The sequence below is a fragment of the Pseudopodoces humilis genome, chromosome 3, assembly GCF_049639895.1.
Source record: "Pseudopodoces humilis isolate 2021_Gansu_Grassland_sample_001 chromosome 3, ASM4963989v1, whole genome shotgun sequence".
Lineage (NCBI taxonomy): Eukaryota > Metazoa > Chordata > Aves > Passeriformes > Paridae > Pseudopodoces > Pseudopodoces humilis.
Genome location: NC_142202.1, coordinates 26,267,734 through 26,295,259, shown reverse-complemented (window position 1 = coordinate 26,295,259; position 27,526 = coordinate 26,267,734). Strand labels below are relative to the sequence as shown.

At 36.7% G+C, this 27,526-nt stretch overlaps 1 protein-coding gene across 2 annotated transcripts in view; it reads right to left on the bottom strand.

Moving 5' to 3' along the window:
- The window catches only part of PRKCE (protein kinase C epsilon), a 288,604-nt gene that overhangs the window by 111,861 nt on the left and 149,217 nt on the right, over nt 1-27,526 (bottom strand). For both annotated transcript variants that reach the window (XM_005523392.3, XM_088052704.1), the window contains exon 3: nt 756-915. In XM_005523392.3, the coding sequence (XP_005523449.1) occupies nt 756-915 (160 nt within the window). The remainder of the gene's footprint in view (nt 1-755; nt 916-27,526) is intronic.

The window sequence follows — 27,526 nt, the reverse complement described above, 5'->3', positions numbered from 1 at the left end:
TGAGTTCATGCACGTTTCACATCATTGTAAATTAAGAAAAACTGATTCATTACACACTCCTAACAAATATTTACTGTCAATCCCTTCATAATTTATGTGTAAATCAGTATCTCTAGGTCACTTTGGAAAACATCAGGAGCTGCTGAAAAACAACTGAAAACTGAATGTCTCCACCACTTCTCTCTATCTGAAAATTGAAAATACTCCAAGTAACGTAAATAATTTCTGAAAGGGAGTTCTTAGTGTACATTGTAATAATAAAGACCCTGTACACTGACCACCAAAATCTCTGTGTCATTAGAAGTACAGCATACCCATATTCCATTAACTTCATTAGGATGTGAAGAAGCTTTGCATTTCTTAGAAGACAGTGATTCTTAATCATGTAACAAAGAATTCTGTCATTGTGACAAAATGTACATGTCTAATATTAAGTCTAAATCTACACTTAGTCACTTACATAATGCTAGACTGGTGGTCTACCTGGAATTTAGTGTGCAATAGATAGGGAAATATGGAACTTTGTGGCTCAAAGGAGAAGAACCACAACAAGAAGAAATACAACCAATTCTAATATTTGTGATGGGAGTTTAACAGCCTTCTATTATCATCCGCAACACTGTAGACAGGCTAATGTCAAAATAAAGAGAAAAAGAACTATTGCTCTATACCATTTTCACTTCAGCAAAACAGGGAGGTATGCTAACTCCCCAACTCAAAGTTGCAAAGAAAGCAAACTAAAAATTACACCATACCATATGAAGTCTCTGCAGTGAGAGCAATATGTTGGTTGTCTAAGGTAGGTGGCCATAAACTTGTGTCCATTAACCTGATGCACCCTGCGCCGCACGGCACCCTGGCGCTTCCTGGGGCGCATCCGTTCCCGGAACACACGCTCTTCATTGTCCTTGGGTGCTGAAACACAGAGAAGAACAATAAGTACTGGCTGTCACAGACACAAGTCTGGGGAAACTCAAATGCTACACATAGGTAGATATTCTTCAAAAATAAAAACAATCCTTTATACTCAGCAGTGCAAACTAACTCCCTTAAGTTTTGGGTAATTTTTATTCATTTCTAGCATCAATTACCAGAGGGCAAAGGTTTTCACTGCCTAGTGCAGAAACTTCTAGTTCTTCTAAAGCTTCATCTGTAAAATTCATGCTAAATTGGGATCAAGTCCTCTACACTTTATCACTATCAAGCATACTGACAATCACTTAACAGTAATTATATAGTTAGATTCTCCTAACAGCTCAGACTTTCACCTCACTTGATCTTCAGGAGAAGAAAAAGATCCCAACATCCCCATGTCCCTGTACACGCAGAAAGTGCTGATCCAAGTGCAAGAAAGCTGAGTAAAAATACATATTATCAAGCAGAACAAAAAACTTCCATGCGAAATTGACTACTTTGTACAATTCCCGATTAATATCTGAGCTTCAGGCTCTAATAACTCACTTTGATACTAATACATGCTCAGTAAAATGTTCAGGGGAAGCAAGTTGTTCTTAACCAAGTCCTGTTCCAATTGTATGAGATCTAATGGTAGAAGAAGTATAAAATGAAGTTGATATAACTCAGAGTGAAAACATTTGGGAAAGAATTCTTCAGAGTGCATTGAGTCTTTCTCTAAAGGCGTTTTTTTTTTAAAGTATACTATTCAATACACTAACACCATCATAAGATTATGTATGCATTAAGCAAAAGCTGAAGATGGATTAGCAATGAACGGTTCACAATTGTTAATGAAAGACAGATTTAACAAACATTCCCTGGGCCACTCATGACTTGGCAAACTAAAATATAGTACTTGGAGAGGACCATATTCAGTCATCCATTGCCAACTTAATCTATGCACTCAATACTTTGGTGCATATAATACTTTGATGCGTAGTTAACACTTGTCATTCTTTGAATTTCAGCTACTGTGAATCATTACAACTGCATAAAACCACCAACTTTGGTCTGCTGCAAGCTTTTCCGTACATGACTGAGGTGTCCAAGCAACAGTACAGTCCCTAATATTAACACATAGAAAATTCAAAGTCTGAGAACAACTCAATGCATAAAAGTCTCAAATTCTTTTACAAACACTGGAGTAAATCCTGGTTTTGAGAGTTGTAAATATAAAAGGTATTGATTTAAGAATTTTTAGAAAATTGTCTTAAACTAAATGAATGGATAGACGTCTTGGGAAAAAAAACAGAGCACAGATGAACAAACAGAGATAAATGCCTTTCATTGCAGAGCAAATGCTAAACTCCTTGATACCAGCAAATTTTTTTATGCACAGAGGAGCCTAAGCTCCAAATACATCAATGTTTTACAAACACTTCATACTCAGAGTCGGTTTTCACCCTAAGACTATACATCTGTGGGATGGCCAGAGTGCACTCCTTTTCTATTCTAAAGTAAGCTCTCAGTAAATAAACTGCCTCATACACAAAGCTACCCCTTTTATTTATTCTGAAGAACAACCAAAAAAAAAAGCAATGGTTGTAGGTTGCCCTTCAATAAAGAGATAAGAAATACCAGACAGTTACCAATTACATTTATTTTTATGTTGTGAATTTTGTTTATTTTTAGGTATTAAGCAAAACTCTAATGTCTAATAAATATCAGAGCTTCTTAAGAGAAAGACTGTCTTCCATAAAGAGTATGCAACAAGTAGTTGAAAACCCAACAAAAGATTAATTTTTCAAACTTCTTGAATGATTTATTGACTTTACAAATATGCTGGAAATCTTTTAAAAGCTATTATAGGAAACAATTCTATATTAACACAGATCTGCTCTTTTCGTTATCATCCAGATTGTAGACTTTGCTACAGTATGCACAGGCTGGATGTGAGAAAGTTAAAATCCAACTCTTCTTGAAAGACTTCCCCCAAAAAATCCAACTCTTCTGAAAAGGTTTCCCAAATAGTTACATTCTTACATGAAATGAACAAGATGTTCTGACAGTGCACAGTACACATTTGATAAGATATATAGTCTATAGTACTGGTTTTTTTCATTTTTTCATCTTAAGTGCAATTCTTCACAGATAAAGCACCTGTAATTTTACAGAGCACATAACATCCTCCTCTTGTTTTGGCTACATAAACGCAGTATCATGACACTGGGGTGTTTTGGATTGTTTGCTTTGTTTCTACCAGCAAAGTCTCAAAACTAGTTTCACTGCATTAGTTTCAATTCTATATTTAATTCTTTAATGAAATTCCATTTTCCCTTCCTAATATCCTTTTCAGAAATGCATGACTTGAAAACTGATACAAGTAATACATTTGAAAGTATAAGGTTAAATGGCAGGCCTCAATTATCAAAAATCACTACCACACAAACAGCATCACGGTGTGTGAGAATGATCCTCTAACAGCTCAAGAAAATGTAGTTTTCTTGATCTGTCTTGGATAATGCTGGAGGTCCATTAGCCAGTTGCCTTCAAACAGTCTCTGCTGTCTCCTATTCCCCTTTTGTCACTAAAGACTGTCACTTGGCCAAATCCATGCATCATGCCCTGCCTTAGAGTCGAAGTGCACAGATAAACTGCATGTTTGAGAGCACTGACTCCACCCCACCTCTCATTACATCCTGTGTACAATCCCCAACTCGTCAGTCAGCAGCAGTACTCGTTTAGAGGGCTTCGAGCAGTAGAATCATAGAACCATGGAATTGTTAAGATTGGAAAAGACCTATAAGATCTCTTGGTCCAACCACAAACCCAGCATTGCCAAGCCCACCACTAAACCATGTCCATAACTGCCCCATCTACATGTCTTTTAAATATCTCCAAGGAAGGTGAGTTCCCCAGGCAGCCTGTTCTAATGCGTGACTACATAATTTGTTAAGAAATTTTTCCAGTCTAGACCTCCCCTGGTAAAACTTGATAGCATGTCCTCTTCTATCAATTGTTATTTGGGAGAAGAGACCAACTCCCACTTCACCCTCCTAGAGAGCAGGAAGGTCTTCTCTCAAGCTCCTTTTCTCCAGGCTAAACAAGCATCTGACATTCCAGTGCATGTCAGACCACTGGATGACTGGACATGAGCCTTTAATCACAGCAGATGAAGCCACAAGAGAAATTAGCTCACCCACAAGCTTAATATTAACTTCTTAAGTTCGCTTATTCACTGCAACCACATATAAACATATAAGCAATGCCCACAGTCCCCAAGCAAAACACTGCCACATCTTGCATGGAAAAGCTTTTCACTGAAAAGGTGGTCAGCCTTTGGAACAGGCAGCCCATGATGGAGTCACCATTCCTAGAAGCGTTCAAAAAAATTGTGCATATGGCATTTAAATACATGGCTTAGTGCTGAACATGGAAGTGCTCGGTTAACAGGCAGACTTGATGACCTCAAAAGTCTTTTCCAACCTTAACAATCCTGTGATTCACACTGCTGTTTTGGGCCACAGGCATAAAATCAGGCAGGAACTGTCCCAGGTGACTCAGAAGCAGATGATCACATCTGTTCTGGCTCATACCCAAGGGTGTGAACCACTTATTTCTAGCAGAACTCACAATAGTCTAAATTAAAATCCATTTATCTCATACTGAACAGCCACACTACAGATGTTAATTTATCTGACTGAAGACAGACCTACTTTGGAAGGGAGCTACACTACTCTCCCCAGATATCTCTCATAGTTTACAAGAAGAAAAGCAAAGATTAGTAAATGCTGTCAGAAAGCAGGGAGTATTTGGGAAAACCCCCAACATCTGTACAATATAGACAACTAGTGTTTTCAATCCATTCTTTTGAAAATATTAACATCCCAAAAAATTGGCCTTTAAAAAATATTTTTAGAAGTCTTACAGAGATATGTTTTAGGTTATAGAAAATACCATTAGCATACTGCATACTGTGCATGGCATTTCTATTCTTAGCAGAGGACTTAAGTGGATTTTTCATAGCCAGAATATTAGCAAGTTTCAATATAAACAATTTCTTTTCATGGTATTTCTACTAAATAGTCACAGAGGGTTATCATTTCCTCAGTAAAGACTTTTCCTTTATTTAATGTTCATTCTGTTCCCTGTTTGATTCTGAGTCCTTCTGTCTTCTGTGCTATTCAGTTTATCCTTTTAAAATTAATTTCTTCCATTTTATTTTCAAAAGATGAAGTAAGAAATAATGATAATTTCTAAGTGTTCATGGAGAATGCTGTTGATGGAGCACATTGAGTTTATGCTTTATACGAGGGTACTTGAGGGTACTGGCAAATTTAAAACAAATTTTATTTTAAAACCATACCCAGTAATGCCACTACTTCTTTCACTGCAGCGAAGAGTAACTCTTGAGTTATTTGAAAAATAATAGCATATAATTGCTTTTACACAGTCATATGTACATACATACATAATGCCTACAATTTTAAAGACTCAAAAGACTTGCAGGCTTAACTCCAAGCTCTAAGGGAAGTGTTATAAAAGACAGAAGTATCTGGCATGAAAAATTGTATGAAACTCATAAATGCTTGCAAAATGGAGGCTTAAATGAACTGTCTGAACTACATCTAACGCTGTTCATTGTGTAGTATCCATTAAGCATGAATTATAAGTCACAACTTAAAAGTCATTACTTAAAATTTAAAAGAAAGGAAAGTGATGCATAATGCTCAGGAACTTCAAAGGAAACCAGATTAGGGGGAGTAAGATCTATACACCAAATAACAAAGGTTCAATCATGTCAGGTCTTGTTTCATACTAAAACAGTTTCAGCATAAATGAGAAGGGTTCAATGTGGAGCGTTAACTGCAAAAAGATTATCCTGCATAGCCATTTCCATGTCTTATCTTCAATGTTGTGAGTACTTACAGAGTTCTGACAACAACTAAAAAAATGCAAAAAATAAGGCAGACAAAGAGCAAGAGAGCTTACACACAAATAGAGGGGATATCCAGCATTTCTTATTGCTGACAATGCTGACTTCTAAATGGGAACAATGCTGACCCCTTTCCTGAATCTGGAGGTGATTTTTAACAAACTGTCAGTGTTTGGGAAGAAAAAAAAAAACCACAAAGCTTTAGTTAAATGGCTTCTTCCCCATTAAAGCCAAAGTGTGGGCCATGTGCAACAGTAATGTGGCAACTGGTGAAACTGCCAGGTAATCCCTTGCAAGAGAACACTGATCCCTTATGGCACTTCTGGCATAAGAGGCTTTTCACCCTGGGCATCTCCTTCTTGGGTGTCACATTGCTGTCATCCCTACCTTACAAGCACCATCTAGAAAGCTAGCTGGTTTAACATCAACCTTTAATAATTACAACTGACCCTAACTGAACAACAAATGCAAAGGAACAATGGTTGTACTGGTGTTTCATTGCTGAAGACCAAAACTAAAAGCTTTTTTATCATATTTAAGCCTGATTATTTTAACCAATATGGATGTACTGAAATAGAGCTTTTGTTTCAGCACTATATAATGTTTAACAGAAGAAGGATATTGATTGAAGCAGGAGAGGTAATTTGTCTAAAAGTATGTTGGAAAATGAGAAGGGGCAGAAATGATGTCCAGGACTTCTCAGGATTCAGAATGGAGTGTAACCAGATCATTATGCATCAAAATAAGGTCTCAAAGGATTATTCCTGAACTCTGTTCTGGGATGTACAGTAGAAGCATGTGTACTGACATCAGTATTTCTCCAGGCAGAAATCATTACAGGATTTTGCCTTTAAGACCTTAATCTATTTTAAAGGGGGAAAAAAAAAACCCAAAACAACAAAAATCCACCATGAACAAAAAGCTAAACATCCCCATATATTTGCATTTCTATACACTTTCTTTTGAAAATGTCTTGTTTAGTAGTAACACATGCAAAAAACTAATTCAGAGGAAAGAAACAGTAAGGTAAATGCTATAATATGATTTCATAATGCTGTTACTGATGAGCACAGAAAGGATGTAGATAGTTTACCACAGTCATAGAAAGAGCATTAAAATTTCCTATGCCTTTTTCTAGAAGTATTATGTTTCCAGGCTATTTCTTAAACAAGGAACAAGCATACAGATTTTGCTTACTGTATCTCAAATCTGCTTTATTTAGGAGACCAGACAGGAAATTTCTTGTTTAATAGGAAAATCATATCCTTCAATAAAGTATCTGTATTGATAACAAAAACAAAGATGCTGAGTACTACTAAAGAAATGAAAAGAATACTCACAGAATGGGTGAGTTTAAAAAGAGATATGTATCTAGACAATGAGTGCTAACACCAGCTATTTACTAAATGCACTGAAGAATAAATCCCATTTTAAAGTATATCAAGCCCAAATGTGGTGGGTGGCTTTGTTGCATGGGCTGAGGCTCAAATGTATTTGCCTTCAAACACATGCTTACCTTTAAATGCTCAAATTCTTGTCTGAAAGAGAGATTCTGCCTGTATGTATTTTAAAATTTCCCTTGATATGCACACAGAGAGAGCTGATTTGGGTTGTGACAGGCACATATTTTTGTTTGAGGGCTTCTGTTTCTTTCCTTTTTTTTAAAAAAGAGACCAAATCAAAACACCAATAGCACTATAAAGCTATCCAATGATTACTTACACATGATTCAAAGTTTTTCTACATACTTAATTTTTATCAGGATAACATTCATAAGCTCACTCAAAGCCGAAGGGACAACAGTAACTCCCCACATCTTTTCAAACAGAAATACTTCCACATTCAATACACTTAATAAATGAGGACTTAATGTCCAGAAGTACTAAAGAGTCTCACAGATACTGATGGTCCAATTGTAATTTCAGCGTACACAGAAGCCCGCTTTAATTTTCAGAAATGCCCCAGCTTTGGTGGCTGGCAATAGCTTGGACCAAGTGTTCAAAACCAGAAGTGAGGTATCTGAAGAAACTGGGTGAACCCCAAGTGCTGTCCCAGCTGTAGGCCATCCACTCAGCCACAGCAGAGACTGGGGTGAGGAGGGTTTAGTTTCCATACCTGCTCAGACAAAATCTTCCTTTAAATGACTTGGAGACTTTTCTTAAGAAAGACTTCAAGATAAGCCCTCAAGTTTCTGTGCTTGATCTCCACAATGCCCACAGAACTAGTGACAATTTACACAAGTTTAAAGTATTAACAACATGAAATTACACACACTCATGTTCAGTGACCATGCAGCACGATTTACTAAATTTAGTATTTAACAAACAATTCTGTTTTATAGGAAATGGATCACTGGTAGGGAATGGATATAACTATGTATAGAATACAAATATGTATAATATATTAATATATAATATATAAATATTATTTTTATAAATATAATATTTTTTTATGCCTGGGAGCTCACATGGATGATGTGGTACTGACCTCCTTTTGGAGGGTGGATATAGCAATTTCTGTACTTAAACAGCTGTTAGATCCACAAAGCAAGCAAATCAGAGATGGATCCCTCCTACTTCCTTTCAATTTCTTTAGTGATGACATTAATGATTTAATAAAAATTGCATTCCTGAAACAATGTAACAACTTTTAACTACAATTTACATATTACAATTTATTGACAAAGGAAGTTGTACCACTAGAAATACCACAGGAAATTTATTGCTATGTGGCAGGTTTTCTGAAAAGCAAATTTCACATCTCAAGGTTTTCAAAATAAAGTTTCAATTTCCAAACCTTTTTCCACAACCCAGACATTAGTGCTTTTTCAGTTGTAAAGGAGGCGTCACAGGCAACAGGACCAAAAATGCAAAAATCAATGCGAAGGTTATTTCAGTCTTTCGGTCTTATTTTTCAGGAGGAACAAACAGCCTCACTCTAAACACAATGTCCTTATGTCAACAAATCTGCAATTGAAATTAAAGAACTGGAAATGCAATCTACATATGGCAAATACTAGAGCTATTATTCAGGAGAAAAAGCTTACTCCTTGAAATTTAATGTATCTATTCATGTCCTCACTAGTAATGTAAAGTAATAATTTACAAAATTTAGAACAATTTTTGTGCCATAACTTGACCTGATAAACTTTCAGGCAGAAAATTAAATTAGTCTGTGTCAGTAGGAGTCAGATCATATTGTTACCGTGTTAGTAATGAGCAGTATTAGCAGCTTGGTGCTAGCATTGTTAGTGTTAAGCCCCTGACAGACTAACAAGATGAGATTTCTCATATTAAGCCAACTATTTACTAGACCTAAAAAAGCACAGAATCTTCTACATGAAGAAACTATATATATATAACATATTAGATAATTAATATAAGTTTATTGTAACTGATCAGATTATTGTATTGATCAGAAAAGGTACCCTTGGGACTTGACCTCTCCACTGTCACTGCTGCAAGTCTACAAACATGTCCTGCAATTTGCACTGCGCTCCTCAGAGCACACCCAGCCCTTGTGGTGGCAGTGGTGGTTGGTGCTCCAGTGACACACACTCATATTGGCTGTGCTTTGTCTTCAGTGAAAGAAGGAGGATGAGACAAATCATCACAGTCAGGGCTGCTGTGGGAGGTGAACTTCCACAGTCGTACAAAGCCATGCTTATTTTAACAAAGCTCCAGGCTATGAAGAACTATCTGCCTGGTCAATGACCTCTCTGCAGAGTCAACACCAGAGCTGCTGGCCTTTGTCAGCTCCCTGTAAAGGAAACAGTGTTGTGATGTGAAGAAGGGAAACAAGCATTGTAAAAACTTCAGAACAAAACTCTTTTCCCAGAGGTAACTATTAAACCAGACAGATCCCAAATGACACTATTTTAAGCAAGAGTTTGTGAAAGATTAGAGAAGTTCAACAGTCTCTTTCTAATATTTGCAAAAGCTACATACATTATGATGAAACAGAACCTTGTATGACTGGGATTTCTAATCTTTCAAAAGTTGTTTAAGTATTTGTTCAACCCCAGCCTTGCTCCTTTCCCACAGAATAACAGAAACCCAAGTGGCAGACACCTAGGATATTCGTGCCTTCAGTCTCCTGCAGTGGGGAAGTGTCCCCCATGTACTTGAGGCATCCTCAAGTACATGCTTTCATTATTTTTAATGAAAAATTTAATGGCAATTTTTTTCATTTTTTTGATGGTTCTGAAAAATCTCCAGTGAGGGAAATTCCTCAACACACTCATGTATCTTGTTTCACTACTCTGGCAGGCAGGCTGTTTTTCTAATATTCAACCTCAATCCTTTTGCAGTAAATTATGCCGGATGAATGATGGCACCCTAAAAAAGCAAGTTTTTGTCAGTACAGAAACTAGTGAAGCATCTGCAGCAAGGCAGCCATTACCCTGTGGATACCATGCAAAAGGCCAGAGATAGCACAAGATCTCACAGAAAAGAGGACTGTAAAATTTTGGTGTGATCCTCAGGCCACAGCAAGACAGAAACTGCTTTGCACTACACAGGACCCTGTGGATATCCCAGTCACATGCTAGCTACAGTAAAGTCATGGTATCTGAAGGCAAAAAAAGGGAATGAAAATCATTAGTAAGTAGCCTTAAGCTACTAAATCTCAAAGTTGTCTTGCTGATTCCATTTCCAGATCCCCGGACAGCAACAATTTTTTTTCATCCAAGCTTTGAAACGCATGAAACGCATGTAACAAAGCACCCTTGTACTTAAAATTTCTGTATTAAAATTCCATATAACCACATCTGTGGGGCATAACCTACATAGGTCAGAGAAGATGGCTTTCAAAACATGGTTATATAATGGTTGCATTCTCAGCAAGCTCTGGCCTGAGATATATACTACAGATTCAAAGCACTTCACAGTAGCAGTGAAATCCTACCTACAGTTAGAGAAGTATTTTTGCTTTTTAAATTTTTTCTTTATTTGTTTCTCAATAAAGTACTGTTTGCCTGTGTCCTTCACAGGGCAGGGGCAGCCCACTGCAGAATTGACTGTGATTCAGAGAATCTCTCACAGCGCCTATGTAATAACTGAGACAACCAGGGAAGATTGCATTGCAGCTTCCTTATCCCAAGCAGGAAGAATCCTTTCAGTTTGACTGATTTTGGTATAAAGTAAAAAGCACAGAATCCTCAATACTTTGCTCAAAAACTGATCATGAAAGCCAGAGGAAGCTTCAAGGGCAGTGAGAATGGCAGTGATACATGAATATTTTATTTATGCAGACTTTTTTTTCTTATACTTTCAGGTAATGATAATGCTATTCTTCAACTAATCAAAATAAAGACTTCAAAATTTGGAAATTACTTCTCCCAACAGTAGTAAAGTAGAAAGATACAAAGAAGCTTTGCTTTGGTGTAGATAAGCCCATTGATGAGGCTGTAATTATTCTAATAAACAAAAGGGGATTTGACCCCAAGCAGTATGACATATTTAAACAAGATAATCAAACATTTGGATTTAACTTTTCACAATTATACTAATGAACTGAACAAAACAAGTGAAAGATATTAGTGTTTTGCCTTGAAAAGACCATTCTCTGATGCAGCTGTCACCAAAAAATAACATCTGACACAATTTTTCCAGTTTCGGCCCAATATACAACCCATAACACACTTACATCAGTGTTCCAACATGTCACTACTCTTTCTAGTTTATCTATTAGTAAGGACTGTTATGACAATCTTGTCATCCTCTACCAATAGCTTCATCTTGCCCATTTCCTAAGTGGGCAGTTCTTGCAATCAGTTGCAAGAGACAAAACTCAGCAGTAAAATAACTCCTTCCCTCTTTCCACTGTCTTTCTTGCAAACGTGGGAGGAATTTTCCTTATTCTGATATCCCCCGCAAGCATACAACAAAAGCTTAATTAAGAACATCTCTGACTCACAAGCAGGGCTATTAAGGCAACTCTCACATCCACGTCTTTCAACATTACATACATTACTACAAATTTCTACTCAGAAAACAGTAATAAATAACTTACCTAAATCCTGAAGTACTTGATATGATTTATTATCAGCACACTACTTTCATACTCCAGTTCAACAAAGCATTTCTGGATGTAGCTATAAGAGTGAGCATATTCACTCTGCCATGGATTGCAATGGAAATTTTTCATTATTTAAAGCACTATTTACCTGCCCTGCACAATGTTAATCCTGTGCATCTAATGCATGGTAAAAATGCACACACACACTGAAGTGTTCTTTCTTTCTCCTTGCCAAGCTTATGGAGACAGCATCATGAGGGAATTGCAGATGATTAGTCTACACATTGCCAGTAGAACCTGAACGTATTATATAGGTTTTACTGGGGAAGTGATTGACACATTATAGGAACAAGGAGATGACCCCTTGTTCGGGTCATGTGTCCCTTCACAACCTATTATTGGCAGCAGAAGCATTTCTCAGTGACAAGATTAAATAAGAGAAGCTTTAATGTCTTTCTGATTTTCTTTGGGTTTCAATATAGAGAACATTTTATTGTTCAAGCACTATACAACAATAAAAAAATAGAACAATGAGGGGAGATCTGAGTATTAATTCAATCTAACTCATTCTAGAAGGGATCGGGGTCCTACTAAGTTCATCATGTCCTTTTATTTGTAATATCAGATTGCTACCTATAAATATAATGCTGATTTTTTGCAGGTCTTTGTACAAAAGAACAGTAAAGGGATTTCTCTCAAGGTTCTTAGGATTCCCAGCAAAATTTTGCAGCATTTGAGGTTTTGTGCAGTGTGCTTGCTGAAATACACATCACACGAGAACCCTGGCTCTTGTTAAATTAAGCAACACATATCTAGCCCTCAGGTTATGGAGGAACACTTGAAAAACGTTACATAAATGCACACCCCACCCCAAATACATTATGGAAAATTGTGCTTGTCTCTCTACATGAATACAAATCAGTATGGGGTTCACATGGAAAGGTTTTGGTGGTGGTGGTAAGCTATGGGGCAGTTTCTGGGAGAACCTGCTAGAAGCTTCCCTTCTATCCACAAATGCCAGCTGAAGACCATGGTGAGACAGGCTATTTCCCTGTAGCCCAAGGAGGTTCACAGTGGAGCACAGATCCACCTGCAGCCTATGGACCCTGGAGCAGGTGGATGCCTAAAGGAGGCTGTGAGCCCATAGGAAGCTTGTGCACAAGCAGGACCCCACTAGGATGTGGAGACCCATGGCAAGAGAAACACATGCTGAAGCAGGTCTGCTGGAAGGACTTGTGAAGGAAAGGGACATACACTGGAGCAGTTTGTGAAGAACTTTGGCTGGTGTAAAGGATTCATGTTGGGAAAGTTCGTGATGGTCTGTCTCCCATGACAGTGGCCCCACACTGGAGCAGTGGAAGAGTGTGAGGAGCACTCCCCCTGAGTTACCATTCAGAGGCCAAGAGAAAACGTGTGATGAACTGATGCAACCCCCATTCCCTATCCTGCTGTGCCACTGTAGATCTGTATCTTAAGTTGAAAACAGGAGGAGTGGGAGGAAGGTGTTTCAAGATCTGCTTTTATTTCTCATTATGCTTCTCTGATGTGATTGGAAATAAATTTAATTAATTTCCCCAAATTAAGTATGTTTTTGGAGAAAACACTCTCCCCACACAGTGATGTCTCTTTGTCCTAATCTCAATCCATGAACCTTTTGTAGTACTCTTCTCCCCTGTACTGTTACATAGGAGAGTAACAGAGAGACTTAGTGGGCGCCTAGCTGGGGGGTCAACCCACTACAGCTGGATTACCTTTGTGTCTTAATGCATAAAACACACACGTGGGTAAAAGACAAGACTCTGTTTGAGACAAGTTCTAAAAGCATACGTATTTCTAACTTTTGCTATATTTTTTATATTCCAAATGTCCTAGCTGCAAAGTTCATTTAGCCTTTATTCTCCATCCTTTGGTAAAACAGATGTATTGGTGTCTTTCTTGTTTTCAGTGATTTGGTGAGCATGTGGCTCAAACTTTCACATGAAATGCAAAGTGCTTCTGGGTTATGAAATTATGCTTAACTGGCCACATAATTTCTGAGTCAGAATTTCAGAAAAATGTTGAAGCATCATCTACTTGAAGGAATCTAATGGGACCTGAGCTGTTTTACCTGACCTATAGCAGATTAGAGACTTAATCTGAAGATTAATATAGAAAGTATACTCACAGAGGAAAAGAACTGGCAAAGAGCCTTCAAAGAGGCAACAGATGTGTTGATTGAGATGTATTTTGTTTTTCAAAGTTCTCTAAAATTGATGTAAAATTCAGGAATGCTTAAAAACTTACTGATGGAAGCAGCTGGCAAGTGGGAAGAGTGGGATGTTGGATGATGAGGTGGCTTAGCATGGAAATTGAGAGAAAAAAAACAAAACCAACCTAAATGGAATGCAACAGAGTTTTAAACCTCTCACTTTGGAGAAGAAAACTCAGAGAAAAATGGGACATGAAAGAAAAGGGAGGGAGGAGTAAAAGGGAACATAGGGCTGATGAAAGAGAACATATCAGAGAATATACCTTTTCCTCCCTGTAGGACGAACTGTGAGCAACACAGCTCACATCTATCAATGGCCCAAACTCCAAGGGCAATCTGAGTTTAGAATTATTGTTAATCAATTAATTTCCTTTCTACTAATTTGCGGCACAGAAAAGTTAACTCTCCTTATTACAGAAAGCTCATACATAAGAAGTAGCAGATATACACGTACAGAGTAATCTACAGAAAAACACTCAAGATCCATGCCTTTTCCACAGGGACCTAAATACATGTCTTACAGTGCTATAACAGATTGGATATTCTCACAACGAAAGAAAATATGTTAGACTTACTAAGGTTTTCCCAAAGATATTGTCAATCAAATTCACTCAAACAACTAACTTAAAAAACCCCACCACAGATGCTGTGTCTTTAGATTCATGATTGTTAAAGCTAACTTAAATAATGTTTATACAGAAGAACAGGTACAGAAAGCCAGATTTTATAGTTCTTCTCCTTCCACAAATCACCTTTTGCTACTTCCTAAAAGAGAAAGCAGTTCAGTACTAACAAATGCTCTCAGCACTCACAGAAGGTTGACTTTCAAAATGTATGTGTACTTCATGTAAGAATTAATGTGTGTAAGAATAAATGTATTCAAGAAAAATACTTGTTAAACTCTGGGTTGCGTATCTGTATCTTGTATCCGAGAGACAAAATAGAACAAATAAAAAAAAAAAAAAAGCTCTGAATTCTTTTCCTCTTCAGAACAAAGATCAAATAAAATACTTCTTCAAGATCTAAACAACTTTCTCCCTACTCCAGAAATTAAATCAGGCATTGAAAACAAAGACAAAACAACTCTTGAAATTATTGTAGATTTAATTTTTCTCTTATTATTCCAATGCTGTATCTGTTTTCCTTATAGCACTGACCCTGTCTTCACACCAGTGGCATTACCTTTGGATATTCAGGTAAGCTCTCCTAACAGTGACAGCACAAAATTTATCTAGAAACTTGTGCACAACACAAGGAGGACTGGGTCCAACCAAAATCTGTGGAGAGCCAAGAGAATGACAAAGAGACTGCCTGCAGCATAAAGGACAACTATTTGTACAGTTTAATGCTTTAAATGTATAGCCACATGAGGATAAAATCTATCTTTGGTTACAGCTCTACACTTACGCCAGAGAACAGAGACACACACATAAAATCCAGGAGAATTTGGCTCAGTTTACTTACAGTAGAGATAAAAAAAGAAACCTTAATTGTCTGTGTCCAAACTGGAAAGATACAAAATGTTCTAGCAATTGTAAAAAAGTAACCTCTAAAACTTTTTCCATTTATTGTTCTGTTTATTAACAAGTCAAGAGATAGTATACACTTTAAGAAAACCTTTCCTTAAAAAATTCAGGTCATAGCCCATTATCTCAAAACCTTTCTGTCCTCCTTGCTTTGCCAGCACCTCTGCTCATATTCAAACACTATATAATTCATTTTAACGTAGTCTTTTCAGGTTGCTGAATAAGAATGTGAAAGTCAGCTGGCTGTAAGTTGAAAAAATATATCAAGTGCCTTCTTATTGCTGCTGTCACTGATTTAGCTGTTCGCATGGTAAACTTAAATACCACCACAGGAAGCTGTATCATCTATGAATTCACAGGTTGCAAAGTGTGGTGGATGGGGATTTCATTTAACAGATCCCAGAACTGTCTGGTTGAAGGATGTTGAAAGCTGGAGACCAAAATTTTTATTTATTTTTTTTTAAACAACCCTGTATAATCTTAAGAATAAGACATATGGCAGCATTTCCAAGTTGGTTTCAAAGAGATTTTGATTTCCCACTCACTTTGTCTCAGTGTGAATTACCTAAGAAAGTGTCAGAAGTTCCTCGAGAAAATCCTTTTAATGTTGGTTGTCTTTAGAAAAAGAACCTCTAGAGAGAAGCTCCTTTAAAAAAAATAAAACAAATCAAAGAAACAAAACCTCAATTTTGCCTGCTCCATAGCTGGAGCCTCTAACTTGACTCTCCATGACACATCAAAGCAGTCATGAATTAGTTTATTACAATCATTTTAATTCAGAAAAAATGCACTTCCTTCTTGAGAAGGAGACAGAAACATCCTAAGAAAGAGATTATCCCACACACTAAAAAGAGATTTTTACCATCAGAAATCACATAAATAGGAGCTAATGTACCCTATGAAACCTCTTCCTTTATTAACTACCTATTGAAAATCAAAAATATATTCTTACATGTTGAAAATATTTCTCTAAGTTTTTAAAATAGAAAATTACCTTTGACATTAGCATACAGTAGCCAAATAAAAACTGAATGCATTTTAAGAAGTACAAATGAAGGTGGGAAAAAAAAAGCTGATTTGAACTAAATAAAACCACATTTATAATCTGACCTTTTCTTTATTCCACTTCTGGAAAACTATAACCAAAAGATTTTAACAAAGAGAAAAAACATATAAAGTTTTTTAACAAGTAGGGAAGATGTTTTTTAACAAGTAGGAAAGAAATGCAAGGAAATGGAAACACAGCATTTCAAGATTTGAGCACTCCAAAAATCTCTTAAAAAAAAGTCTTCACTGTGAATCCTCAAGATTTTTTAAAGCTCCCAATGATACCCGTTCCAACACATGAAATCAAACCTTACTTTTTTTATGTATTTGGAACACCTTGTGAATCAGAAATTTAATATCACAGAGTGAATCTAACCCAGTCAATTGCCAATTACCAATTTTGTGATCTGGTATTTTTGGAACCACTACAACAAACTTATACTACAAAGTACAGATTTTATAGGATAGTGAAACTCCAAATTTTATAGTGAAACTCCAAACCCAGAGGTATTCAGAATAGCTGCCTCCTTTTGGGAACTTGGACCACAATGTCCACATTGTGGAATCAATTTGCTTACTCTCCTACATGCAAGAACATCATCTTACGTTCCATAGTGGCGAAAAAAGTTGCAGAAATAGGCAAAGAAAATTAGATGTCACTAAGTGATTTTAAGTCAGCCCACACAGAACATTAGGGGGAAGAAAGCGTTCCTCTGAGCAAGCATTAGCACTATTATTAGCAGCATCTAGACTTATTTAAAATGATTATTCCTGTATCTATTTCAGCAAGCAACACAAATTACACTTGTCCCTTAAATGGAAAAACAGACACAAAATCATGAATATGATCCTCCCTCTGCATTGTATTTATCTTTACCAGAAGGAAGAAAAACAGGAAAGAAAGTATTCCTGGAAACCAAATGCAAAAAATAAATCTTAGTTTAAGAGAAGCAAATTGAAACATTATGATTATCGTGCTAGAGCTGTGATTTTGATGAAAATGAATTGTAAACTTTTTAGAAAGAAGTAGAAATCTGCATCACAAATCAAAGGTAGTAAGATCCCAGTTTGAGTACAGAGAGATCAGCAAATCATTGCTGCCTGCCATCAGCAATGCAGGAGTTGTGTGGCTCTACCATTGCACCAGAAACATGTTTTGAATCAACATGAATTAAATTGACCTGGGCATTTACAAGTTTTTAGACTAACAGGACATCACTAGATGCAAAGAGCACTTGACTTCTGACCAGTGAAGACCCCCAGTTTTATTTGTATCACATTTTCCCCTTGCTTTCATTCTCACAAATGTGCAACTTCCTCATGACATTACAGAACATCATCTGTCTGGTTACATGTGCAGCAAGAGGGTGAACTCCTATTAACAGCCACTGAAATACTCCTGGGAGGCTATTCTTTTTAACATGGTGTTACAACACTGATCCTAACACAGGAACTCCTTCAGCCCACCAACTCACTTCTTTAAGGGGCACTACCTCTAAAACAGCTGTTTCCCGCTCAGACACAAAATGCATACATGCTAAAATACAATGGTCTTGGTCAGGGACCAACTCTGATAAACTGCCAGGAGTTTTGAGTTATATTGCTGTAAACTCACACGAAAGTAATCTGTCTCTACATATATATAAAAATAAAGAAAGAAATGGTTCTCAGAAGAACAGTTCTTTGGAACAGGTTTTTAAGGTATTTTATAGCTTACTCATAACAAAATTAAAGCAGAAGTCTCTCAACAAACATGAGAATTCTTTAATAAATTAAAATATTTTCCTCTCATTTAAAATGCAGTAGCAGGTTATACTAGACTACAGTAATAATGACTCATTCATTACTTAAAAAAAAATTATTTACATGGAATTGTGATATTCTTTCAAGTAAGTCTAACTCCTAAGAAATAGAATTTCTTGTACAATCATTTTTTCTTCTACCACTGTCAAACACCAGATCTCCCTTTTCCTCCAGAAAGAAGGTCTCAGAAGACCAAAAATTAAAAACATATTTCTAAAAAACTATTTCTAAAACCCCACTTAAAAGCTGTGATTTTTAATTCCACTGAGTTGGCCATGACAGCCCCCTTCTCCTCCCCCTTTCCTCATCTAGGGCTAAGAAAACAGTCTATATCAAAACTTACAAGATTTTCAGATACCATTTTCAATGTAAGAGGTAGGCAGGCAGGCAGATAAATCAGACGATTTTTTAAATTTCATGATTATGGTTTACTGTGAAAGGAGGTATTTTTCATGAGAGGAGTTCAGGATTTTCTGGTTTATTTTTGGTTATCACATCTTTCTAGCAGATCGTGATTCATTCACTAGTCTTCAAGGAAGACCAGTGCACATGAGTATTTTTAAGCACAGTTCTTGCATAGTTTAAAACCCATTTTCAGCAGTAAGATTAGATCTCTAATGAAGGCTCAGTACTTCTGCCCATGTATTATGTACAAGGGACTGGGGAGCCCTACAGTTCGAGCTGGACTCCAGTCCTACAGAAAACCATCTGCAAAGCAGCACCCATTGTGGGGATCTCCACAGACCAGACCAAGCTAGTGTTCCTAAATGGAGCCTTCAGCACAGGGATGTGGATGTTTTATGCAGTAAAGTACAATTTTAGAAAATATTTTAAAAATATTTTTATTTAACATACATATTCCGTAGCGTGTTTTTATGGGCACGTAAAGATATACAGTTAAATCTGATGTCAGATGTACACAGTTCTGCTGTGCATTCTTCTTCCTGCAAAATTTATAATCATATGCCATTTGGGAAATTCAGAAGACTGCAGAAGAAAGTATATTTACCAGCACAGAGACTCTCTCTCTCATAAACTTTACCAATGCTAATTCTCTACTGCAAATGTGATACAACTTCCACTGCCACTTCTAACCTGGTCTGTTAAACACAGGTGTAACTACTGGGCCTCTTGAATGAAATTATAACAAAATTTCCTAAGAGATATCACCATGTAGAAGTGTTTTGTTTTCTCCCTTGCAGAAAATATTCCTCTTACTGCTTGAGGTTTTCCAAGACTATTCAGTTTAGTGACAGGCCATGAATCAGTGCTCTGCTTCCAATTGTTGCTGAATTACTAAGAACTGGAAGTAATATTTAGAAATTTTAAGAAAGGAACTTCTGAGAAAGGCAATTCCTAGGAAACAAGCCTGACTAAATACTAAAGAAATATGTTAATGTTTAAAATCATAAAAGATAAATTAAAGTTAATTATTAAAGGAGCTATAAAAATCCTGAGCATTCTGAAAATGAGAAGATTCAGAATCAAGATGACCAAACCTTTGAACACAGCAATTCAAACATCCCATTATTCCAGGCTCCAAGCTGAACAAACTTTTCAGTCGTAAGTCTAAAACCTATAAATATTCCATAAATTATAAGATCCCTGAAGGCTTTAAGATATGATCCAACACATAATTAGAAATTTCAGGAGCTCACTTTGCCTTGTGACAGTAATCTGGAATGGAGATATATTTTATCATAACCACAAGTTGCACAGTGTGTTATTTTTTAACACATGTTACTTGTTCTAAGTAGCTCCAAAATGCTACCCTCAGACACTCACATAAATTCATGTAAGCTCAGAATGTAGAGCCAACAGAAATTATTTTTCCAGAGAAGCATTCAAGGTAACTTTCAAGTATATAAGTCTCAATTGTCATATTTTTAAAATGTATTTAATGGATACAAGATTTCAATTATTTGCATTTTTTTACCCAGTCATAAATAACCTGCCAAACTGCCTTCAAGGAATGCTATAATGTACATGGAGAGACAACTTGAAAAACAATCAGAGAAGAACAATATATATAATATCAAATAAATTTTAAAGTAATAGAAGAAGCTTAGTTTATACTTAAAATGCTGTGACACAAACACATGACATTATAAGCTGTTATTAGTTGCACTGTTGTCCTTCCACTTCATTTAATGGGTTCCCTTTGCAGAGTGAACTGCACATGGAGTTTGCTTCTCAAATAGGGACTGCAGAATGAAAAAATACATTACTGTGCTGAAAAATCTTACAGCCACAAAGTATTAATGAACACATTATTTGCTTCAGGTGAATGCACTACCTTTTCCTTTCAGCAGAACTTAAAGATTCTCTGAAGACTTGCTCCTGAAGAGTTCTATGACCTACTTTAAAGAAAATGTAAAAGAATTGTATTTTTGGCTCTTTAAATCAAGGTTTTTTTTGCATTTCCAAACTTTGCTGAATCGCTTTGGCTGTGGTGCCTGTCCTTATCTGCCCAAGCAATACTCAGCAGTATGGAATTTGCTTCCAGTGTACGCTGAAAGTGCTAGCACTTTGCAGAAACCATTACTTCTTGAGAAAAGCATCTTTTATAGTATTTCACAAAACAGTTTTGAAACCTTTCAATATGTACACACAATGTTCATCTGCACAGTAGAAATGTACTCAAATGCATCCAAGAAAATCTTCAGAGGGTGCGTGGGTCTATCAAAACATGACCTAAAAACATCCTACAACAGAACTCCGTTGATTAATACATGAATATAAGATCTAGTGCTTCAAGCACCAAGGAATGAGCACTGAGAATCAGCTGCTAAGACTGTTTGTCTAAGAAGGTTTTTCTGAAGGTTTCAAAATCTGCAAAATCAATTAAAATAACCGGGTTTTATTATTGAACATATTCTAACTACAGTAACAGTAGAAGGGAGATGACTGAGCCTCAGAGGCAGAGCTCAGTAGAGTTAATAAAAAAAGAGCTAAGTGATTTAATTACACCTTTCAAATCTGCCTGCTCACATAGACCCCATACTTCAGCATTCAAACTTAGTTTCATCTCTTCTACTAAAAATATCTTTTATTATGGGGAGTAAAAGTAAAAAGCTTATTCAGAACAAAAATTATAGTTTCAGACAATGCATGGTGTGAAATGACATGTACCTTCCCATGTTAATGAGTATTTCAGTAGCAGCATGGCTTTTGTAATAATCACAGGGTTTATGGCAGCTGGTTATTTTGACAAGAAATCTGAAGGAGCTATGTGAAAATAGCATGGAAAGAAGGAAAGAAAAGCAATAGGTCTGACAAGTAGATACCCTTGTAAAAAGCATGCCAAGTCTGCTCTTTGCAACTTAGTTTTCACATTGAAGGTCCAATTTTGAATCCTATGAATAGATAAAAAGGGAATTTGCAGCAAAAATCTTAAGGAACCCATCTGCAAACATGTTTCTACAAATCTCTCCACTGGAATGGAAATTTTTAAATAGAGAGTGGGCATACTCCTGTATTTTTAAACAGAGACTAACTTTCTAATACATTGTAGTGAATGGGGAAAACAGAAACAAGGTTTAATCAGTACAGTTCAACTGTCATTTTGGATAACTGAATTTCAGGTCTGACAACAAAATTTAGTGTTCTCAAACATCAAAGAAAGATCTTTATTACTTCTTTTCAACAGGGGAAAAGACTGAGGCAAAACTCTGTCATTTACAGTAAATCCCAGCAGATGAAATGACAATTTTACTGAATTTTTTTTTTTTTTTCCCTAGCATGTAATTTGAAGTTTAACATTTACAAATGCTTAAGTTAAAGTCTGGCCATCAAAACGAAAACAATCATGATAGTTCATGGTTTGTTTTCACAGAAGCCACAGTAGTGCACCTTTTTTAAAATGGTCGTTGATTCTGGGCAGCACAACCACATGGTGGCAGAAGAACCAATGTCTTGCTCAGGAGCTCTATTGCTCTGGGGAGGCCCTGCAACCTGACGGGTTTGCACAATAAATTATTTGCTCCTAGTAATGATGATGAAAAACTGATTGGTTCAGGGTAACTCAGCCCTCAGAGGTGATAAAGGTACCTGTCTTCCCAGAGCATTCTAGCTGCTGCAAACTGAATTGCTGCTTTACAGATTGAAAGCTTGTACGACTGAAAACTTCAATTTAATTAAGATCAGATTCTTTTACATCTAATTATAATAAAGTTTCAGGAAAAAAAACCCTCCTAACAACTGTTTGATGCCAGATTCAGCTTGAAAATGTGGGAACCTCCGATTTGAAAACACATTAAAAATAATGGCATTTATTGAAAATTTTATATACCCATCCATAATTTTAAGAGATTCTTTTTATTGCTGTTAAAAGAGATCACTATTTATTTTACTAGATTAGTAAATAGGGCTTCAAATACCAGTCTATTTTCTCTCCTCTGTTTTATACTATAGACCATGGCAGAATGTAATATATTTCACCAGTAAAAGTCAGGAAGGCTTGTGCTCCTCAGTGTCACCAGGCTGGGCAGAGCAGGGGCTGGAGAGACACGGCCATTCCCTGCCCCCGCCTGCGGAAGTGTCCCTGCATGGCTGCCCAAGCACAGTTCAGCATCACACCTCTGGGACCATCACCTGCACAATGAGGGAACTATTCCCTCTCCTTGACTTGTGCACAATCCTGCCACAACAATGAAAAACAATTAACCTGCTAACCCAAAAGGATGATTCCTGAATAAGCCTGAAAGCTTTAGCAGCTTACTGCACTCAAGTGAAACCAGGCAGAAAATCTACTGAAGCAAAGCTCTAGGGAATACCTCCTGCAAAATATATAAAATACATATAGATATAAAATACAGCTAGATATATGTATCTCATCAATTAAAAAAATAATGTGTTTGGCAACTAAAACCAGTAATTCAACTAAATGGATCTTGCAGTCTTTTTATATAGCTCACTAAATGTAGCTCCTAATATTTACAACTTTAAATAATTGCACAGAATGCTTTTGCCTCTCAACAGAGGTTCTTCTGCACCTCACTGTTTCCTGACAAAAATCAAAATGCTCTCAGCTAGACTGCAGCAAAAGAAAAGAACGACTGATGACAGATGTAGATCCCAGCATACATTATGTTGATGATGATTTGTTATATTCATAGATACTAGCTGTCTGTAGCAAAATGATAGTGGAAGATCCCGGGGATGTGTAAAAGAGGACAAAAAAGACAGCATTAAGCTCCCCTCTTCACAGGAATGAAAAGTGTGTTTACAGAGGCATTTAATCACAAATTCAGTGTGCTTTTGGGAAGCAAATCTGATCATCCCTAGCTATGAGGTTTTGCTCCACATCACCAAATGTTCTCACAGAGCACAAACCTTTTCCAGCAAAACTAAGGCAGACAAGAGCTTCTCTAAAGTAAAACCCTCAAAACACACATAGTGTGGACGCTGGATCCTCCAGCTTTGCCCTACAAGTCCAACCCCCTGGTGCTGGATGCTGTGCTAATGCTGATCCACCAGACCCTGGGACATACTTTGAGATTCAAAAATACAAAACAATAGTATTGTTGCTGTCATGAATTATTTTAATACTTTCTGTTACATGAATATTTCATTGTGTCTATCATGGTACATCTCATTATTTGTAGTACATTAAAGTACAAGTCTACTGAAACCAGAGAAAAAAACTTGTGCAAAACATAACTAAATACCTTTTAAATTAATACCATTTATTTATTTGAATACCCATGGCAGGTTACTAATTTCAGCAAGTTTAGTGATAAAACTTAGCATTAAACCACATGAAAAATTACTAAAAATAATTTGGGAAATATAATTTTCTTGTCTTTCCAAAAATCAGAACTACTACACAATACTCAGAAGCAAAAACTACAATGAGATTGTATTATAAATACTTTTGGAGAGCATATATGCATCATCAGTGTCTGACTGACAAAATGCTCATATTGGCAAATGGCTCTTAAGCTAGGTTCTGAGACATGCAGTTAAACAGAATGTTAACATTTTTCTTCCTGTGATTTTCTTTCAAGGAAAACAAAATTTGATAAAAATAAATATGCAGCATCTAAAACATGAACTCAACATAACCAAAGCAAGAGTAAAACATTTATTTTAAATAGTTTTTCTGTTCTGCTCAGCACAGTCATAGTATAACATATTCATTACCAACTTCCCACTGTACATGATTAATTTCTGTTTAACTGGTGTCACTTGTAAGAGGAACAAATTTCTACAAATGAATTTGTAGAAGTTGGAGGGTTTTTTAATTGATTTTTAGCATTTTCAATAAAAAATTGGATTGTCTCTCCTTACTAAATTATACAAAGAATTGTAATACTTCAGCTTCTCTTTAGCTTTAATACCCTCACCCATTGCTATTTGCTTATACATCCACATTGCATCCAGGACTGAGGTGGCATTGCACCTCAACCACACACATGCATTAATAATTTAGCCTGGAAAAGACCTTGAAAGGTCATCTGGCTAGAAGCCCATTCAAAACAGGACTAACCTCAAAGTCAGTCAGAGCTCATAACACTCATCTGTGTAGGCTCTCTCTGTTTCCCATTTGCAGCCTTATGACATACATCTGAATAATTCACAAGGTGTCGGATTTCTCTAGCCACCGTACTAGAATAACAATCGCACGTAACTTGTAACTTGGGAAATATTTTACTAATGTTTATACATCCCTTTGAAACCTTGCAACTAATATAAAAGCAAAAAGTATGTGAACAGAGGCAAACAAAACTAATTTGAGAACTATAATTGAAGAAGCATTTAGATAGTCAGATATATTCTCTAACTGAAGACTTTAGGGAAAAAGAAAAGTTATCTTAAATCCAAATTCCATTAAATCACATGACTAGAAAGTCGGCTGCTGAACAGCAGCAATCCAAACAATGTTAGTAACTGGTCACAGAGAGCTGTTTTGTTCAAATTCAAATTCATAGAAAAGAAAACCCACTGAGATTCTTGTTACAAAGTCATTTTAGACCATTATACATCCATGCTGCCAGTAGAAGAAATAACCCTCTCCCTTGTCAACTCATCTGGAGCATCACCTCTGTCTCTTGGCACTGCTGCCTGACACGTTCAGTCAGGGAATCAACATGCTAACAATCAGAGCAAGAAGGTCTAAGGAGAGAACCAACTTATGCCAGTTTACAGTACACTTTTAAACAGTCTCATTTTCATTTCCCAGAACAATTCAACATTAGGCTGAATGCTGTTTTTCAGAATTTGTGACTTCCAACAGGAAGCATAATGCTGGTACATTCTCAAAATTCTCCGAAAGACACTGCCAACATGCCCTTTGAAAAAGGATGTACCAAGATGAACACAAAAAAAAAATAATACCATAATAATATTAATTATAGCATTAATTAGAGATGCAATTACAGGTACATCACTTTAATATAATTAAATGCTCTTACATTTGCATAGCCTCTTTCATACTGGACCATCATCAGCTAATTTGATGTCTGTAGCGTTGATGCCCCACTGTTCCCTTTTCCTCCAACAGAGCCCTGGAAAATCAAGATCCTATTTGAGACTAACAGGCGATATTTGAGGTAATGGTTGGGTGGCTCTTGCTGAAAAGCAAGATTTCCCAGCTCTGCTTTTCCTACCCTGCAGAGAGAGGAGGAATACTGCTTTTTCAGATCACTTCTGTTTTTCAGTTTTAATTCACCCTTCCAAAAGCATGAAAACCTTGGCTTATCAGCCCCAGGATGGCAAAACATATTTTTGCACATGTTCCTGAGAAGATGTGAGCTAAATTTAGAGTTAAATTTTTTGAAGTCCTATCGGCTAGCACTCAGCTCCGAAGGTAAGAAAACCTGATGTTGCCTTCTAGGTATCCAACAAGAGCAGAAGCACTGCAATGTAAATCCTAAACAAAACCAGGACCCTGCTACAGATTATTTATATTTGGTGAGATCTGGTTGTACTAGTATCAGAGTACAGATTTTAAATTTGTACAAATAAAAGGAAAACAGTCTCAAACTGGAAACTTCATATAATAGCCTAATTATCAAACAGCCACTTCCTGGCCTAAGTGCCCAAGCTGTTAAACTGCTGTTTAATAGCAATATGGGAGAACTGCTTCAACTACTTTTGATGCTTCTAAAAATATTCCTCAGCAGTACTGAAAGCCACAACTGTAACCTTCCTGAGGTAAGGAAATTTCAGAGACACAGAGATGAAACTGGGAGAGAATCTATCTTGTAAATTTGAATAAATTACTTTTATTTTTTTATTTTTATTTTTTTTACTTTTTATTTTTACAAAGAAATGTCAGTAATGGAAAATAATTTTGATCCAATTTCTTTCTTTGTGGCATTCTGACTCTTAGGGACAGATCCATATCTTTCCACCAGTTTTGAAAAAAAAATGATGCAAAGCAGCAGTTCTCAGAAATCCTTTATTATTTCACTGGATTCAAACAACTCCAGAAAAAGTAAAAGCTGGATTTGCTCTGCATTGTGAGTGAAAAATTGCTTGCTTAAAGTGACAGAGAGATGGAAAAATGCAACAGTTTGATGAATTAATTCTACCTATAGACTGCACTGGTAATTGCCATTCAGGAGCTTAAGTCTCCTTATCAGAGTGTGAGTAACAGCTTCTCCACCCTGTACTAGGGAACTAGCACAGCTTGCTTGTTTGGGCCAACTCCTGTTTTCCATCTTCCACCCCCTTTAAAATTTCCCACCCCCCTGCTGCATCACATTCCACACGTCTATCCCAAGACACCAGCCAAAAACAGAGGACGGAGTGCCAACACTTTCAAAGCTTTAAAGCTAGCAGGGCACAGCAGTTTTATCTGCAAATGGGGCTTCTGCTTCTTAGAACATTCATGGCTGGATTCTTCCCTCCGCTTTTGAACCACAGAGCAGTCATGGCTCTTTTTGTTCCTTTATTCACTCCAATTTGATGAGTTTTTTCACACCACTTCTGGTGTACAGAACAGCATCCCAAATGTGGCCCAGATTCTGAGGACCTAAATGCTATTTATGTCCCCAGGATACTTAGCTTCTAGAGCCAAGGCACCTCTGAAGGTAGAAAGCCAGA